The sequence below is a fragment of the Notamacropus eugenii genome, chromosome 4, assembly GCF_028372415.1.
Source record: "Notamacropus eugenii isolate mMacEug1 chromosome 4, mMacEug1.pri_v2, whole genome shotgun sequence".
NCBI classification, from domain to species: domain Eukaryota; kingdom Metazoa; phylum Chordata; class Mammalia; order Diprotodontia; family Macropodidae; genus Notamacropus; species Notamacropus eugenii.
The window spans coordinates 407,070,936-407,091,078 of NC_092875.1; the positions used below are offsets into that span (position 1 = coordinate 407,070,936).

At 36.7% G+C, this 20,143-nt stretch overlaps 2 protein-coding genes across 2 annotated transcripts in view; one reads left to right on the forward strand and one right to left on the reverse strand.

Annotated features, from left to right (window-relative positions):
- DHX29 (DExH-box helicase 29) overlaps positions 1 to 20,143 on the forward strand; it is a 360,925-nt gene that overhangs the window by 264,626 nt on the left and 76,156 nt on the right. The gene's annotated exons all lie outside the window — the stretch shown is intronic.
- MTREX (Mtr4 exosome RNA helicase) overlaps positions 1 to 20,143 on the reverse strand; it is a 98,350-nt gene that overhangs the window by 60,917 nt on the left and 17,290 nt on the right. The window contains exons 8-13 of the mRNA XM_072605600.1: positions 19,576 to 19,700; positions 13,389 to 13,487; positions 12,986 to 13,088; positions 12,691 to 12,822; positions 8,342 to 8,421; positions 7,839 to 7,949 (exon numbers count right to left, since the gene is read on the reverse strand). Coding sequence (XP_072461701.1) covers positions 7,839 to 7,949; positions 8,342 to 8,421; positions 12,691 to 12,822; positions 12,986 to 13,088; positions 13,389 to 13,487; positions 19,576 to 19,700 — 650 coding nt within the window. The remainder of the gene's footprint in view (positions 1 to 7,838; positions 7,950 to 8,341; positions 8,422 to 12,690; positions 12,823 to 12,985; positions 13,089 to 13,388; positions 13,488 to 19,575; positions 19,701 to 20,143) is intronic.

Here is a 20,143-nt window from a genome sequence, read left to right on the forward strand (position 1 = left end):
TCTTTCTTTCTTTCTTTATTTAACTTTTAACATTCATTTTAACAAAATGTTGGGTTCCAAATTTTCTCCCCTTTTGTCCCCTCTCCCCAAAACACCAAGCATTCTAATTGCCCCTATCACCAATCTGCTCTCTCTTCTATCATCCCTCTCTGCCCTTGTCTCCAACTTCTCTTTTGTCCTGTAGGGCCAGATAACTTTCTATACCCCTTTACCTGTATTTCTTATTTCCTAGTGGCAAGAACAGCACTTGACAGTTATTCCTATAACTTTGAGTTCCAACTTCTTTACCTCCCTCCCTTCCCTTTGGAAGGCAAGCAATTCAATATAGGCCAAATCTGTGTAGTTTTGCAAATGACTTCCATAATAGTAGTGTTGTATAAGACTAACTATATTTCCCTCCATCCTATCCTGTCCCCCATTACTTCTATTCTCTCTTTTGATCCTGTCCTTCCCCATGAGTGTCGACCTCAAATTGCTCCATCCTCCCCATGCCCTCCCTTCCATCATCCCCTGCACCCTGCTTAGCCCCTTATCCCCCACTTTCCTGTATTGTAAGATAGGTTTTCATACCAAAATGAGTGTGCATTTTATTCCTTCCTTTGGTGGAATGTGATGAGAGTAAACTTCATGTTTTTCTCTTACTTCCCCTCTTTATCCCTCCACTAATAAGTCTTTTGCTTGCCTCTTTTATGAGAGATAATTTGCCCCATTCCATTTCTCCCTTTCTCCTCCCAATATATTTCTCTCTCACTGCTTGACTTCATTTTTTTAAGATATGATCCCATCCTCTTCAATTCACTCTCTGCACTCTGTCTCTATGTGTGTGTACGTGTGCGTGTGCATATGTGTGTGTGTGTAATCCCACCCTGTACCCAGATACTGAAAAGTTTCAAGAGTTACAAATATTGTCTTTCCATGTAGGAATGTAAACAGTTCAACTTTAGTAAGTCCCTTATGACTTCTCTTTGCTGTTCACCTTTTCATGCTTCTCTTCATTCTTGTGTTTGAAAGTCAAATTTTCTTTTCAGCTCTGGTCTTTTCATCAAGAATGCTTGAAAGTCCTCTATTTCACTGAAAGACCAATTTTTCCCCTGAAGTATTATACTCAGTTTTGCTGGGTAGGTGATTCTTGGTTTTAGTCCTAGTTCCTTTGACTTCTGGAATATCCTATTCCATGCCCTTCGATCCCTTAATGTAGAAGCTGCTAGATCTTGTGTTATCCTGATTGTATTTCCACAATACTTGAATTGTTTTCTTCTAGCTGTTTGAAATATTTTCTCCTTGACCTGGGAACTCTGGAATTTGGCCACAATGTTCCTAGGAGTTTCTCTTTTTGGATCTCTTTCAGGCGGTGTTCTGTGGATTCCTTGAATACTTATTTTGCCTTCTGTTTCTAGAATCTCAGGGCAGTTTTCCTTGATAATTTCATGAAAGATGATGTCTAGGCTCTTTTTTTTGATCATGGCTTTCAGGCAATCCCATAATTTTTAAATTGTCTCTCCTGGATCTATTTTCCAGGTGAATTGTTTTTCCAATGAGATATTTCACATTATCTTCCATTTTTTCATTCTTTTGGTTTTGTTTTGTGATTTCTTGGTTTCTCATAAAGTCATTAGCCTCCATCTGTTCCATTCTAATTTTGAAAGAACTATTTTCTTCAGTGAGCTTTTGAACCTCCTTTTCCATTTGGCTAATTCTGCTTTTGAAAGCATTCTTCTCCTCATTGGCTTTTTGAACCTCTTTTGCCAATTAAGTTAGCCTATTTTTCAAGGTGTTATTTTCTTCAGCATTTTTTTGGGTCTCTTTTAGCAGGGTGCTGACCTGCTATTCATGCTTTACCTGCATGTCTCTCATTTCTCTTCCCAGCTTTTCCTCCACCTCTCTAACTTGATTTTAAAAATCCTTTTTGAGCTCTTCCATGGCCTGAGCCCATTGAGTGGGCTGGGATACAGAAGCCTTGACTTCTGTGTCTTTCCCTGATGGTAAGCATTGTTCTTCCTCATCAGAAAGGAAGGGAGGAAATGCCTGTTCACCAAGAAAGCAACCTTCTATAGTCTTATTTTTTTTCCCTTTTCTGGGCATTTTCCCAGCCAGTGACTTGACTTCTGAATATTCTCTTCACACCCACTTCGCCTCCAGATCCTCCCAGTCAGAGCTTGGGGTCTGAGATTCAAATGCTGCTTCCCAGCCTCAGGGCTTTGGGTGGGGGCAGGGCTGCTATTCAGTGTGAGATTAAGTTCAGGTGCTCAGGTGGGGGCAGGGCCACCTCACAGGCTCAGTTCCCTCAGGGGGTTTATGCAGAGACCTTCAACAATGGATTCAGGCTCCTGCCTGCTTGGGGAGCCCCTGTCTGCTCCTGCCTCCGCTGCTGCCTCCCGAGGGGGCCTGAGTTATGGGGGCACCCTGCTCCCCTCTTGACCTGCCAAATAGACCGTCTCATTGACCCCCATCACCTGTGGGTGGAGGGACCCGTGCGGCCGCTGGAGATTCTGTCCCCAAAGCCCGCTTGGATCTGCTCCTCTTGATGCCATGCGGCCAACGCAGGGCTGGGCTTGGCTCCGCGTCCGCAGTGCGACGGTCCTTTTGCGAGAGGTTTGCAGGGCTCTCTGGAACAGAAATGTCCTCCACTCCACCATTCTGTGGCCTCTGCTGCTCTAGAATTCGCCAGGAGTTCTTTTTTACAGATGTTCTATGGGCTGTGGGTTCAGAGCTATGTGTATGTGCATCTTTCTACTCCGCCATCTTGGCTCCGCCCCCAGGGTGGTATTTTTTCTGGAATTTAGTGGGTCAATAAAAAGTTCCAAATTTTATATCTTTAGGACCTCATATCTAAAGGAAAAAACAAAATGCTAAACCCTCAGTTCAAAAGAACTATGGCCTACAAAGAACTCTATTCTCATCTGTCAGTACTCAATAAAGATTTAAGAGAAATCAAGCTTCTATAGATATGGAAAAGAAATTTAGAAGCAGAGACAAATGTGTTTCCCATATTTGTTTTTTGTAACAACAATATCATGTAAATTTTCACAAAGCACAGCACTATGTCTTTTCAATGTTCATCAGACTACACAGGTATTTTAAACTAAATTTTAAAAAAGGATTAAATGAATGTGCTCTTATCAGAATCAGACAATAAACTTTAATTGCTTTAAGTTATATCAATAAGCAGAATTCACTCTATACATTATTAGAAAAGCTATTCTGTATAATAAAGCCCAAATTTAAAAAAACAGGTATATACCATATAATATTTAGAATTAGTTGAATGGAACAGGGCAAAGTAATAACCTGCTTATTCAGTGCAAGTGGCCATTAACAATGTTTCCAATGTAAGCACGCTATCAAGGCTCTTAAACTATAGGGTCACAGATCTAGGACTGGAAGGAGAAGTTGTAAGTATCTGTTCTTGGTCCAAAACTCTCATTTTAAAGTTGAGAAAACAGAGGCTAGGTAAGCTTGCACCCCAATGATGATTTCTAAGTAAAGGCAGTCCTACCTTACACTCTACTTAAAAATTGTTTCATGTACAACTGAACTGTGGAAGCCACAGAATTGGTGTGGAAAATCTAGGAAGTTATTTTAGAGTAACTAGAGGCTCAGAAAAAGAGGATGGTAAATGAAAATCAAATAAAAGGAGCTAAACTTTGTGGTCCAACTACCAAGGAGGGGACAGTCTGTTTATGTTGTGAGACCTCCTACTCAAATGTTTTTTCTTTTTAACTTTCTTTAAAAAAAAAAATTCTAAACTTAAAAAGAAGAAAAATAAAATGAGTATTTCTATAAGAGAGGATTCACATTAACGTATAAATCTCCAATACGCAGGGCTTGTTTTTCTTCACTGTATATAGTAAATTCAATTTGTAACTTTTAAAAATGCCTTGAATATCGAGGTTCCTTCTGCCTTTCTTTCTCTTCTCCTTTTTTTTGAGGAGGGATTTGAGAGAAGAGTCCTATCCTTACCTTCCTCCCGTTCCCCAACATCACTCTCTTTTCATGAGATTTATTTTTTTAAAGAGAAAAGAAAAGTTTTTAAACAAATACGCATAGTCAAGCACAACAAATTCCTGCACTGGTCGTGTCAAAAATGTTTCACTTCGCATCGAGTCCATCAGCCATCGGGAGGTATGTTAACGGCATGTCACATATTCTGCAGTTGTGGTTTGTCATTAGGACAAGTGATTACCGTTCTTGGGATTTTCAGACATATCTATCTTTACACTGATGGTACCATAAGAACTATCCTCTTGTTGCTCTGGATCATTTCATACAAGTCCTTCCAGACTTTGGACAACCCCTCACTTGGGTTCTTTGCCCAGAAAGAGTTCTGATACAAATTTCGGTACATAATAGCCTTTTTCTCCTTCTATGATCCCTTTGGGATAGAAACACAGTAGGGGTATTGCACAGGCAAAGAACATGCGCAGTTCAGCGACTTCTGAGGAAAGTTCTAAAACTGCTTTCCAAAATGACTATACCAATTCACAGCTCCAACAATAGTGCACTTGGGTTTTTGTTTGTTTGTTTTGGGTTGTTTTGTTGTTTTTGCTAATCTGAAGGATGTGAAAGTAGAATCTCAGAGGTTCCTGAATTGTATTTCTCAAAATATTAGTGATTTGGAGCATTGTTTTTCAGTTATCATTAACTTTGATTTTTTTTCTGAAAACTGCCTGTTCAAATTCTGTCCCTTTATCTATTAATAAATGCTTCTTGTTTTTATAAATTTTAACCAGTTCTTATCTATATTATTCAAAAGTATTTTTCTCTTACATTATGAATTTGAATGTAATAGCGGCCTGAAGTTCCAGCCTAAAGGTTCATTTTTGGTGAAGAAAAATAGACTTCGACCCGGAAGTGGTCTCAGGAACCATCTAGTCCAAGCCTTTCATTTTACACGAGGAGAATGAAGTCCAAAGCGGTGAAATGACTTGCCCAAGGTCACACAGGCAACAAATGACAACACAGCACTGTTTCTACTGTGCCACCCTGCCTCCTTTTATAATAAATGGAGATAATACCAATCAAAGGGTAAGGAGCCACGCAAATAGACACATTAGGGTGAATTTGTGTGATAAGGAAGATTTTTCTCTCATCATAAGATTGAGATTATCTGTGCTGAATAAATGGAAATTCAGAATGGAAATTTTGTCTAACACAAGCCCTACTATCCAGAGGAGAGGTAGCCCAACTTTTCTTCTCTGCTGCATGACTTCCTGCTACTTTCCAACACTTAGAATTTAGGCTTGTATTATAATTCAAGTAAAGTATGGGTTAAATAGACTTCTATGGACTAACCTGGAAACCTAAACATTTACAACATGGCTTTCATTGGAAGATGTCCTGTGCTATCTTAAAAAGACATGTGTAAAACAAAATAAAAAAAAAAGAAATCATGTGATTGCAAGGCAGGGGAAGGAGAGCTGCTAGTATTTATTTCAAAAATGTATATTATCATCCAATGTCTTCCTCTCCATCACATAGAAGGTAACAGGCACATTTTCTTTTCACTGACTTCATCTACTTTTTATCCCTAATGTTCCATCAACTGCTCTGCTTGGTTTCCCCTCCATGACCAAGAAGTTCCTCCAGGACAAGCTGGTTACCATGGAGACTGAGTCAGCTTTGATCCTCAGTATCCTCATGTACCTCTCCCCTGGAGGGCAGAGCAATGAACTCCTTCCAAAGCTTCCCTCTGAAGGGGGTTAAAGATGTTCCAAGCAACTCTTCACTTCCAACCTACTGCTCTGCTAAATACCATGATCCTGCCCAGATACCCTGGGGGTGGAGAGAGAGGGACAGGGAGAAGGAGAGGGAGAGAGGGAAAGAGGGAGAGAAGGAGGGAGGGAGGGGGAGAGAGAGACAGAGAGACTGTGTGTGTGTGTGCGCGTGTGTGCATGCGTGTGTGTGTGTGCGTGTTTGTGTGTGTGTGTGCGTGTTTGTGTGTGTGCATGCATGCCTTCTACTGGCATTTCAGCTTTCTTCTGTGTATTATCTTCCCCCATTAGACCGTAAGTTCCCTAAAGACAGGGCTGTTAGCACTTTCTCTTCTTTGTAATCCCCAGTGCTTAGGACAGTGTCCAATACATAGGAAGCATTTAATAAATGTTTACTGACTACTGACTAAAAGACATTGGCAGCAATACAGGTACCGAAAACTCCTGACATTTACTACATAACTCAAGAGAAGTTCCTACTCTTCTACCATAAACTTCAACTTAAAAAAAAAAAGCTAAATTAGCTGTAAGGAGGTAGTGTGTGTTTGTGTCTGTGTCTGAGGTATGCGTGTGGGGAGGAAATACTGTGTTGCCTGATGAGAATAATAGCAAAGGCTTTATTTATCTCTGATCCTAGTGTGGGATTCCGAAGTGATGAAACTAACTTAGCTTATATGAAAGTGCTATGATTCAAGGATGGTAAAATGACAGAAAAAAAGAGTGAACTGCCCCCAGAATGATTTAGAAAACATACCAGACTGAATCCTAATGAAAAGATCCAAGAGATAGTTATAGCACAGGTCAGCATGTAACAGTCTCTGGAGACCAGGACAGGGTATGGCCAGGAATGTGCTGCAGGGATCCCTAAGCCAGGGCAAGAAGTCCTGGATGCATACTAGGACATCTGACCCTGATAGAAGAAGGGACCTGAAATTGGGGCAATAATCGGGGGAGAAGGCTGGTCACACATACTGGACTGTGGATGACCAAGGAGCAAGTTCAGAAGCAAACACCTATGGTGTACCTTGAACTCCAGGAGTGGAATGAGTTGTCAGCTCCAACTTCTGCCCAATCTGAAAACTGTAAAGAATAGCCAGGGCAGGAATCCAAGACCAAAGGGAAGGTCAAAGCTTCTGACTGAATTTGCAGTGCTGTCCAGCCTGCTGAGTCCAGCAGCATCTACTGTTGCTCACATTCAAACTCAAGTCAGAAACTACCACAGTTCAGATAAAAAGGGAAGTAATACATCACTCCCTTTTTTCTTTCATTCTAAATTAGGCAGTAACCAGGAGGCAAGGGAGGGAGAGGACAGATTTCTGTTGTTTGAAAAAAAAAATGTAATGTTAAGTAAGTTCTATAGTTCTGCTTCTGTATTTCAATTGGCTATTTCACAAGTCAAATTCAAACTCAACTGCAAACCATATGATGATTTTGATACAAGCTGTATGACCCTAAGCAAGTCACTTACCTTCTCTGGACCTTAGTGTCTTCAGATGTAAAATGAGGGGGAAGGGGAAGCACTCAAGGAACTTGGGCCCTTGCCAGCTCTAATTTTTTGATACTATAATTCAAAACCAATAAGCTACAAGGTCACAATCATTATTTGGGGCATCATGTGCCATATTCCAGTAACTCCCAATGGGCGTAGGTATTAACTTTCTTTTTCTTTTGACCAGACACTTTTCACCTTAGTCTAAAGGATCCCTCTTCTTCTCAACCAACCAAGTAATTCTACTCCTAGCCTGATCTATAAAGTGATCTCTTCAAGAGACTATCTATCAACTGATCTATTGATCTATCTATCTGAAATAATAATTCTTCTGCAGGATCAGCACTGTTTCAGTTAGTAAAGTGCTGTCTTCATCAAAACTGCTACTACAATATGAGTTATGTTAGATATAAGCAAAAAAACCCAAAACAAAAAAATCCATATATAAAGAACAGAAAGAAAGATTTCTGAGATACTCAATTATCTAGCTGGCTAGAAAGTAATAAAAAGTTATTCACTGAAAAAAGTACAGGTTAGTAAAAAACAGAACAAAACCTGGTGATGGCCTCTACTGTAATTTCCCAAAAGCTTCATCAGGCATGATATTTCAAATTGCAACTGAACAATTATAACCATACCTTTATCAATCCTTCTGAAAATAGAATTTCTATGGTCTCTTTCAAAATAGGAAGCAAGCCACCATGGTGAATACCAATTCCTCTCTTCAAAAGAGGAAGCACATGCTCAACCTATAAATAAAGAATAAAATTTTTAAATAGTAAATTTTTTTCTTATATTTTATTTCCAATGTTTGGATTATATATATTTTAACTATTTTCAATGGGTAAGTGGACCACGAGTTAATTTATTCATATATTGGAGTTAAGATGCTAATCTTTTCATATTTAAAAGTATTTGGTCCCTTTAAGCAACAGATTTCAGAGAAATATTAACTTAAAACAAGCAAATGCAAAGAAAGGAAAAGCAAAAATCTTAGGTGCTACTGAAAGCAAAATATCCTTTTATACATAAAGCCATATTTGTAGTAGTGTCATAGAAATAGCATTTTAACATCTTAAAATAAAGATAGAGAAGAAGGACTATTAATAACAATGTTTAGGTTAACTGCTCTAGCACTCACCTGAGGAAGCTTTTTATCTTCATCAGATAGGCAGTCAATTGCATTATTAAATACTTCTTCAACCATCTTCTTTTCTTCAGCTAAAAGAAAAAGAATTCAAGTTGAAGCTATTATCAAGAAAGCAGTCACCTAAAAGGTATCAGATGTCATCCAAATAATATTTGTAAGATTATTTAATATTACTAGATAAATTTTTCATTACGTGGCAACTGAAGAGAAAATTCATTATGCAAATCTGAATTTGCTTAATAAATATAAAACGGGGGGAGGCAAAATGTCTTTAAGATAGTTGCTATTATATAACTGCCAAACCATACTGACATGTCACCAGAGAATATTACTGCTGTCATAATAATTTTAGCACTGGATTATTATAGTAATGAAATAACTTTACAAGCTGCCCACCCACGAAGTTAAAAAAACTACACACTACTACACACTATCAATTCAGTAGCTAGCTACTTCAAAGGTTTTTTTTTTCATGAGGCTTTAAAATGAACATAAAATTAGTTGTGCCAAGTTAAATAGTTTATAACATCAAGCATGGGAAGGGCCCAATCTTCTCATTTTACAAATGAGGAAACTGAGATTAAAAAAAAGTAATGACTGTTCTAATAATACATACTGGCCTAATATTACTTAACTCTAATATTACATGATCAAATAGCATAGTTAGGATTTTTAGTGCTTCGATTAGACCACAATAGTTACCAGGAAGGCATTTCCCCCCCTAAAATAACTGCTAATGCCGTAAAAAGAAGATAATATTATTAGTGCTAAGTAATATCCACAATTCCACTTGTTTCTGAAAATCTGCTACCACTGAAGATTCATGAGGGAATTATCTTTTGAAAATGGATGATGACATCTTTAGAGGCTGGGGTCTATCTAGTCCAATGGTCATATTTTATAAATGATAAAACTAAGGCCCAGAGAAGTGAAGTGACTTGCCCAAGGTCCCAGAAATAGTAAGTGTTCCAGGCAAGACTGCAAAGCAGATTCTCAGACTCTGACTGTAACTTTTAAAGGAATTAAGCACAAGTATTAAAAAAAGACATCCTTCTCATTTTAAATTAAAATATTTAAAATTACATATAGCAACAAGAGAATCCTGAATAAAGAGGCTAGAAAAGATACTATGTTTGATTAGGGTGTCTTAACTTTCTAGCAAAATAATTTTTATGAACCTTGGATTAAATTTATATTCTAAAATGCTCATTCAGCTATAGAACCTACAGTATTAGCACACATAAAAACCTAACCTTGTTCTATTTAAATCTGGGATCATTTGGCCAGTATCACTGGTTTTAGTAGCTTTCTAAAACTGCAAAAGTTCTCTCCTAGGAGAGAAATTTCTGCAAATTTCAGTTATAACATCTTAAATTCTCAAAAAACAAACAAACAAACAAATCCAAACAATTTCTCTCCCATCCCCAAAAACATCACACACAAGGAAGCATAGGAGATTCTTGGCAGTGCACAGGGCATTTTTAAAAGAGAAAAAAACCAACCTATCTTTTAGAATACCCCAAGCACTTAAGAGATGAATCTAATAAACAGTTTTACAACCTGCTCCCCTTTCCTCACTGACATTCTTCATGTTCTTGGGCCTCTCTATGACTCATATCAATTGATTCCCTTCCCTAAGCGTTCTTTGGAACTTCCATTCTGGATAATAATAATGACAATGATAGTAATAACAGTAGCTATGTGCCTAGTACGTACCAGGCAATGTGCTAATCACTTTACAAATACTACCTCATTTGATCCTTACAATAACCCTAGGAGATAGATTCTATTATTTTAGAGATGAAGAAAATGAGGCAACAGATGACTTGCCCAAAGTCACACAGTTAGTATCTGAGACAGAATTTGAACTCGGTTCTTTCTGACTCCAGGTCAGCCACTCTACCCACTAGGCTTCCTGAAGTGTATGTACATGCTCATGTCTTCTCAGCCCAGCAGCATGAATTCATGAGATTAGTTTTTCCTCATATTACATGGAAACCAAAGATGTAGGCAGGTCTTTTCTTTTAAAAAACAAAACAAAACAAAATAAAAGACATGGAAACATTTATAGCTGGTTTCTCTTATAAATTTAGTTTGTGTAAGTGAAGTTCTTTTACTTTTAAAATGGTTAACCTTTAAGATCAGAGTTTGGCTAGCATTTGGTTAATGTGGGGTGAGTTATATTCTGCTGTACAAAAATATTACCCATATCAGTATCATCCAGGAAATAGAAGATAAGTGTTTCTAAGGTTAACAGTGAATCATAAGGTTATATACACTTTATTGTAAATAGAGTTTCTGACCACTAACTCAGAAGAAGACTTGACATACAAATTCTTCCTCAAGCTTCATAAACATATCTTGATAATCTAGATTCCTAGAGCCATTTTACTTTAAAATACAAAAGTCATCCTTCAGAAACTCATGTGAGTTATAAAACTTATTTGTATACTCAATGAACCCTAGGCCACAGCAAGGGGTGTCCCTTCAATCATACTTATTCAGAAAAGGAAAATGCAGTTTAGATGCTGTAATACAAATACACATGGAATAAGGGATTGTTTTACAACACTAAGAACTGGAGAAGCAGGTGGTCAGGTGGTCTTTCGGAGGCTTAGAGCTACCTAACATGCCCAATCAATGTTGAATTCTTGCCTCAAAGCCTTCCTAGTTGATATATATGTTCTTGGACTCCAATAATACCAAAATATGCCTTTTTTTCCTTTCTATGTGTATATGTATTGCCTCTGCTGACGCACTCAACGAAACAGCCTGATCTTTTCATTCCATATAACTCTTATCCATATCTTAAACAGAAATGCCAGAGGAAGCAGCCTAAAAAAACTGCAAGAACTTCTCTAGATATTTTTACATTTCCTGAGGACCAGTGGGCCACTCCAGATGTTACCCCTCACTCTTGTTAGGTGATTACCCCCACTTCTATTTCCTTTTTTTTTTTTTTTATGAAGATCTGTATATCTTGATGATAGCTTAGACAAAACCAGGAGAAAAGTAAGCACAATGGCTACAATAAAGTTAATGAAAATAAGACAGCTGCACTCATATTCAATTCAATAACTACTATTGTTTCCAGAAGACACATCAATACCTTCTTTCTACTGAGTAGTGAAGATGGTTGGTGCAAAATGTTGCATGTTCTGTATCAGTTATGCTCACTGCATCTGTTATTTTTACTTAATGCTGTGTGTATGCACACACTTGTGAGCACATGCATGCTTGTGTGTGGGATTGATATTGGAACACAGGTATATATAAAAAAAATTAAAGGTACGGTTTAAAAATTAATTCAAGAAACTATGATTTTTATAGGTATAGGCAATCTTGCTACTAGTATTGATCATACTGTCTGTGCCTTAGTAAACAGTTTCATGAGTTTCTATGACCTGAGAAGTTCATTACCTGGCAACCAACCTACTGTGATGATTAGGTTTTCTGAGCTCAGCTAGATTGGTTTTTAGGCCCCACTTCTATTTCTAAGTTGATACCCACCACACAGTTCATGTTGTAAGACTGCTTACTGTGCATATTCAGGTTGGAGAAGATTGCTTTCATCTCTAAAGTACTGCATTTTATGAACATTATTTGTATTTTCTATTTCTACTTTCACCTCTATGTACTTGCCAAAAAACAGTTATCATACAAAAATATTTCTGGCATGTTAAAAGACATTTAACTTTGTTTTACATTGTAGAGGGGAGAGATGATACCTGGGAGAATTAAGGGTAGAGCATCCAGCCACAGGCTTCTAAGAAAATAGGACAGAATTTGGCTCTGCAATTAGAAGAATGTCTAATTTTGCTTGCTCCAAGGACATGTAAAGGGAGGAAAAAAAGCCAAATATACCTTCCTTGAGTCTCTTCTATAAGACCTGAGTTATATATATCAACTGCTAAAAGTACTAGCATAGTTTAAGAAAAGTGAAAAAAGGGGGCTTAATTATTGTAGCTGAAATAGTACTTTCAGGCCAGAAGAGAACTTAAGTAAAATCAACGCATGTCAATTTCTAGTATTTGAACATTTTATGATATTAAATTACTGTCGAGGGTGACAGTTGTATCTTTGGTTTTATGATACATTATTATAGGTCATATCTTTGACTTACTGGATTCTGGGCTGAGGGTCAGAAATGCAACACTCAAATGAACATCTTTTCTATGAGAAAATATGATGTGTAGGAAGATTATTCCCAGAAAAATAATGCAGCCAAAAGTGAGACATTATTAATTTTACAAACTTGCCATGTAAAAAAGTTTCATAAAAAAAAGAATAACTGAGTGAATAAATTTAACATAAAAAACTGTATTGAAATGTACCAGTACCTGTGTTGAAATCTAATTTCGTCATCTGGAGGGCATATGCTTCGCAGTCCTTTTTACTGAAACTAAAAATGATTACAGGCTGAAAATTTCTTTCCATTATCATCTTCACAATCTTGAACACATTTGATGGTCCTGCAAAGACAAAAGGTTGGCTTATGAGTTTTTTTTTTAAACATAAATCATTAATTTAATCCCATACATCTTTGAAACTTTCTAAAAACAAAAATCAATTTTAACATCAAATAATTTGAAAATGAATGACATAAATTAACTTCAAAGAAAAATGAGAGATTACCTTTTGTTCCTCCTTTTCTCCCCTTCTGATCTCCTTTTGCCAAATCTCCTGCATCTCTAAGTACTTGCATTGCAGTATTAAAATTATCTTCTCTGAAATCACCCTGAAACCAAAGTTATTCTTCTAAGCAATTTTGTCAAAAATGCTGCCATAATTCACATCATAAATTTTTTTCTCAAATAAAAAAAGCAATTTCTTAGCATATAGAAATGAAATTATACCAAGTTGACTAAAATAATTCATTTCTGACAGATTCCTATTATTGTCATACAATATTAAAGCTTATACAGAGTATTTTATACACAAAAACCGACATAAAGCAACTGGGCTTTCATTTCCCATTCACAGCTAAAACACTAAAGAGTTATGATTAAGGAAAAAACAACACATGAAAACCACTTACATTTTCATCAACCACAAGATGAAGGCCGTCTCCCCCTGCTGGAAAAATATAATGCTGCAGTGGAGTCGGTCGGTAATCCGTGTAAATTACATGGCAAGGCTGTAAAATAAATATTAAGAAAAATTGAAAATAGTTTGCTCCTTAAACATATACATTTTTTTCTAAATTCTAAATTCTAAACAAAATTATGTTTTTGAGACTTTAAGATACTGAAGGTACCAATGCAACCAAGATTAGGAGGGAAGCAGAAAACTGAGAAAGAATTTTTGCAGCTAGTGCTTGTGATAAAGGCCTCATTTCTAAAATACATAGAGAACTGAGTCAAATGTCCAAGAATGCAAATCATGCCCCAATTGATAAATGGTCAAAGGATATGGACAGGCAGTTTTCAGAGGAAGAAATTAATTTATAGTCATAAGAAAAAATGTTCTAAATCACTACTGATAAGAGATGCAAATCAAAACAGCTCTGAGGTATCATATCACACCTATCAGATTGGCTAAGATAACAAAACAGCAAGATGATAAACGTTGGAGAAGATGTGGGAGAGATGGAACACTAATTCATTGTTGGTGGAGCTGTGAGCCCTAGAGAGCAATTTGCCACTATGCATAAAGGTGCATGCCCTTTGACCCAGCAACAGCGCTTCTAGGACTGTATCCCAAGAAATCATAAAAATGGGAAAGGGTCCCACACGTACAAAAATATTTATACCATCTCTTTGTGGTGTCCAAAAACTGGAAATCAAGGGGATTCTCATCAATTGGGGAATGACTGAGTAAATTGTGGTATATGAATGTAATGGAACACTATTGTGCTATAAGAAATGATGAACAGGAAGACTTCAGAAAGGTCTAGAGGGATTTGTATGGGCTGATGCTGAGTGAAAGGAGCAGAACCAGAAGAGCTTTATATGCAGCAACAACTACAGTGTGCGAGGACTTTTTCTGGAAGACTTAGTACTTCATCGCAATGCAAGGACTTAAAAAATTCCCAGTGCTCTTTTAAGGCAAAATGCATTCCACATCCAGAGAAAGAACTATGGAATCGGACTGCAGAAAGAAGCAGATCATTTTCTTTTGTATTATGTTTTGTTTTGTTTTATGGTTTCTCCTATTCATTTTAATTCTTCTATGCAACATGACTAAGGTGAAAATGTATTTAATAGGAATGTATGTGTAGAACCTATATAAGATTGCACGCCATCTCGGGGAGGGAGGAGAGAAGGAGGGAGAGAAGGGGAAAAAAATCTAAGATATACGGAAGTGATTGCAGAACACTAAAAACAAATAAAATAATTTAATAAAAAAATTTAAATAAAAAAAAAAAGATACTGAAGGTACAGAGGCAAATAGGTGACACAGTGGATAGAATCCTGGCCCCAAAGTTAGGGAGATCCAAGTTCAAATTTGGCCTGAGATATTTACTAGCTTATTGACCTTGGGCAAGGCATAACCTGTTTGTCTCAGTTTCCTCACCTGTAAAAGGGGGATAATAACAGCACCTACTTTCAGAGTAGTTGTAGGAATACAAAGAGATTATGTGTGAAGTGCTCTGTAAATCTTAAAATACTACATAAATTCTAGTTATTAATACTAACCTATGGCAATAACATGTTCCAAACACTGAATCCATAAGAGAAAAATCTTCTTAAATTCTCATAATAATTTTTAAGAAGAAACATTTAAAGAACACATGTGAAGAAAGAAAACTCTTAAGTCACAGTACTTAAGTCACAGCTACCCTCTACTGGCTTAAAATGATTCAAATGTAATGCCTGAAATAAAAGGTCACTTTGTTATTTCAGTCAAATAACCCAGAGTACCAGAATTACAGGCTTCACCTCTGTAGTTGTCAAAGCTTCAAACAGGGATTGCTAGTTGTCCCAAAACAAGGACTGGCATTCTACAAGGAAAAAGATTGTTGATCAGCTGGCAACTGTTTAACTGCTACAGCCTGTAAGAGAAAGAATGAGAGCATCCCTGAAAGCTCCCAGAGTAGCTAGCACTCCTTTGAGTTTAAGAGGTTTGTACAAACTTAAATCTCTAAAGATTAATTATCCTTCAAAACCAGAGAGAAGAAAAGAAATGCTTTGTGTAAGAAAAAGAGAAGGCCAGTTGGCTGAAAATGCACAGCGCAAAAGCAGCAATAATGTACAACGATGAGGCTAGAGAGACAGGTTGGGTCTTTAAAGTTAAACAGAGTTGATACTTAATCCTTGAGACAATATAGGGGCATTAGAATTTATCCAAGTTATTCCAACAGGAATATGACATGATCATATATGAGTAGAAGGAAAATCACCTTGCACCAGTGGAGTGGAGCAAGATGAGGTAGGGAGTCCATTCAGAAGGCCACTGCAATAAACTAAATGAGATGTGATAAGGGCTGGAATTAGAAGAGGCTCTTTTAATAGAGAGGTTTTAAATAGAGAGAAGGGTTTGGAGATGCTGTGGAGGTAGAAAATCACATACATAATGAGCATGAAAGTGTAAATGGAAAAACAACAAAACAAGCAAAACTGAAGGTTATGAAACTATAATGACAAAGCTTGGTCCCAAAGGAAAAATATGGGAAGACATCATTCTCCACCACCCACTTCTTTGGAAAGGTGAGGCGCCATGGATGAACATAACACTGCATATAATGTCAGGTTTTTGCTTTTTTTTGATAGGTTTGTTAGTTTTGTGTAGTTTTTTCTTTTCTTTAAAAAAAAATTTCTTAAAAAAGACAGCTTAGGAGGCAGCTGGGTGGCGAACTGGAGTCAAGAGGACCTAAATTCAACCTTAGACACTTGATACTTACCAGCTGTGTGGACCTGGGCAAGTCACTTACCCCCAACTGCCTCACAAAAGCAAACAAAAGACAGTTTGGGAGCAAATGAGGGAAGGACACAGAGGCTATAGGGATTCAAGGATATACAGACTGCACCTGTCTCCCCCCAATCAATAAAAATTTATCTTAATATATAAGGCCAATATTACCTTGGAGGGTTTTTAGAACAATCATTGTACTTGATCAAAGGCCTTTTCTAAATCTACTGATATAACAATCTGTTTTTAAAATGTTTTTGTTTTTAACATGATTATTTTGTTTCTCTAATACTGAACTATCTTTGAATCCTTGGTATAAATCCTTGTATCAAATATCTCTGGTAAGGGTCAGATATGACACAGTGAAGAGTCTGATGCTTATGACCTGTGTGAACCTGGGCAGGTCACTTCTTGGGCTTTTTTCCTCATCTGTAAAATGAAGAGGCTGGACTAGGTGGTCTCTGAGGACCCTTCCAGTGCTAGAGTAAATGGTCAAAGGACAGGAACAAACAGACAACAATTTAACAAAAGAACACACTAAACCACTGACTACAAAAGTAATACAAATCAAAATAACTGGGAGTTTACTTAGCCCTGATCAAATCCTGGAAACAAAGTAGATGCTCACCAATTGGGGAAGGGCTATAAGAGTGTAAAGGAATATTAATAAGCAGTGAAAATGATGGACGCAGCGAAAGTGAAGAAGCCTGGGAAGACTCATGTGAACTATCATACATGACAAAAACAATGTTGATGGAAAGATCAATAAAAAAAGACAACAAATGCTCTGAAATACTAATGACAGAACTTAGCCTTGAAGAAGAAACATAAAAAGAATCCTCCCTCCTGTCTGCAGAGAATATGATGTCAGATAAATATTGGGATATATTTTTTCAATGTGTAGTATAGCTAAACTTGTGAATGGCTTAAAAAAAAACCCTAAGAGATCATGGAAGTAAGGACCAAGAAATCTTGAGGGAAGGAAAGAAAAGATCAATATGAGACCCACTGTAAGAAAAAAAGTTCTTAAGGGCGAGAGCTATCCAAAAGTAGAAGAGGCTGGTTGGGAAATAACGGGCTCCCTCCTCACTGGAGATATTCAAGTCAAGGCAAAAGGTCACTTTCCAGGGATGTGGTAAAAGAGAAGTCAGATTAGATGGGATTTGAGGTTTCTTTCAACTCTGAGATTTTGTGATGTTTTTAGTAAGGTGGTAACAAGATTAAATTACTGATAACATCAATAGTGCAAAAGTATTCAGTTTCAATGAAAACAGGCAAATATTGGGAGTCATTGAGGATGAGCAGTAATCCAGAAATACATCAAATGCACATATATGAACTATAAAAAATTGTAGGAAAAGGACCCACATGTACAAAAATAATTTTAGCAGCTCTTTTTGTGGTGGCCAAGAACTGGAAATTGAAGGGAGATGCTCATCAACTGGGGAATGGCTAAGTAAGTTATGATATATGAATGTAATGGAATACTCTTGTTCCATAAGAAATAATGAGTAGATGACTTCAGAAAAACCTGGAAACCAAATGGATAATGTGATGTAGATATAAACTATAAACAAATTAGGGGAGCAAAGACTGTCAGATTTATGGAGAATGGAGAAGTTTTTGACCAAACAAGAGATAGAGAACATTATGAAGTACAAAATGGATAATTTTGATTACATTAGATTAAAAAGTTTTTGCACGAACCAAATGCAACCAAGATTAGGAGAGAAGCAGAAAAATGGGAAAGAATTTTTATAGCTAGTGTCGGTAATAAATGTCTCATTTCTAAAATATGTAGAGAACTAATGGAGGGAGAATTCTAGGCTTGGGAGACAGCTGGTGAAAATGCACAGTCAGAGATGGAGTGCTGAGTTCGAAGAACAGCTAAGAGACCAATATCACTGGATTAGAGGAGAATGAAGTATAAGAAGACTGGGAAGATGGGAAGGGGTCAGGTTATTAAGGGCTTGAAAAGCAAAGCAGAGGATTTTCTTTTGATCCTAAAAGTGAGAAAGACTCACTGGAGTTCCTATTCTATAAGATACCCTCACTGAATATGTGATCCATTGGTCAAAATATTAGAAAGAAGGAAGATGGAAGGAAAGAAAGAGAGGAGGAAGAAAGAAGAAAAAGAAATTTATATAGTTCTCTACTTACATTTTCTTATTTCAATGTCAATCAACCAGTCAATAAGCATTTATTAAACTTCTACTATGTACCAAGCACTATACTGAGTGCTAGGGATACAAAGGTTAAAAAAAAAAAAAAGAGAGAGAACTGAGTCAAATTCACAAGAATATAAGTCATGCCCCAACTGATAAATGGTCAAAGGATATGAACAAGCTGTTTTCAGAGGAAGAAATTAAAGACATCTATAGTCATATGAAAAAATGCTCTAAATCACTATTGATTAGAAAGATGCAAATCAAAACAGCTCTGAGATACATCACACCCATCAGGTTGGTTAACATGACAAAACAGGAAAATGACCAATGCTGGAGAAGATGTGGGAAAGTTGGAGCACTTATTCATTGTTGGTGGAGATGTGAGCTGATCCAACCATTCTGGAGAACAATTTGGAACTATGGCCAAAGGCCTACAAAAATGTGCATCCCTTTAACCCAGCAGTATCACTTCTAGGACTATATCCCAAAGAAATCATAGAAATGGGAAAGGGTTCCACATGTACAAAAATATTTACAGCAGCACTCTTTGTAGCGGCCAAGAACTGGAAAAAAGGTGATGCCCATCAATAGGGGAATGGCTGAATAAATTATGGTATATGAATGTAATGGAATACTATTGTGCAATAGGAAATGATGAACAGGAAGACTTCAGAGAGGCCTGGAAAGACTTATATGATCTGATGCTGAAAGAAAGGAGCAGAACCAGGAGAACTTTGTGCACAACAATGACCACAGCGTGCGAGAATTTTTTCTGGTAGACTTGGAATTTCATAGCAATGCAAGGACTTAAAAAAAAAAAAAAATTCCCAACGATCTTCTAAGGCAAAATGCCTTCCACATCCAGAGAAAGAACTATGGAATTCAACTGTAGAATGTAGCAGATCATTTTTTTGTGTGTATTTAATGTTTTGGCTTTTATATGATTTCCCCCATTTATTTTAGTTCTTCTACACAGCATGACCATAGTGAAAATGTATTCAATAGGAATGTATGTATAGATCCTATATAGAATTGTATGCCATCTCGGGGAAGGAGGGGGGTTGTGGGGGGAAAAAAATCTAAGTTTTATGGTAGTGATTGTAAGAACACTAAAAATAAATAAAATTAATGAAATGAAATAAAATAAAATAAAGGTTACCATGCTTCTTGACATAGAAATGGTATTTTCAGTAAGGAAAGAAGTACCTGTTTATGTAAATGACAAATCCACTCTGCAAACTGTCGAGCATTTGGAATAGTAGCAGAAAGGAAGACATAGTGAACATTATCAGGAAGCAAAATAATAGTTTCTTCCCATACAACACCACGCTCTAGAAAATAAAAACCACAAATACAGAACTCCAAATTATTGAAGTAATACTGTCAGAAACTGTTTTTTCCTCATATACTCACCCTTCCCATAAATCTAGATTAGCTTCAGAGTCACCTTGTAACATAAACCCCCAATAAAATTAAGATTTGTACAAAGACAAAAGTAAAAATTATACAGCTGGAATCACTCTACTATTTCACAAAGGCCCTTTTAATTAAACTATCACAAGGTCCTTTAAATGTAAAGAAAAAAGTGATTCAATGAAACAATAAATGTTGGATTCTTTTAAGATATGGAACATAAAACAAAATAAAATTTGATTTTTTGTTTAAGTAAGATTAATTAATTGAGATTAATAACTGTCAAACTAAGAAGAACAGAACTGAATTTTTCAAACTTTCGAACAACAATCTACAGAGGAATCCCTAAAACATACTACCA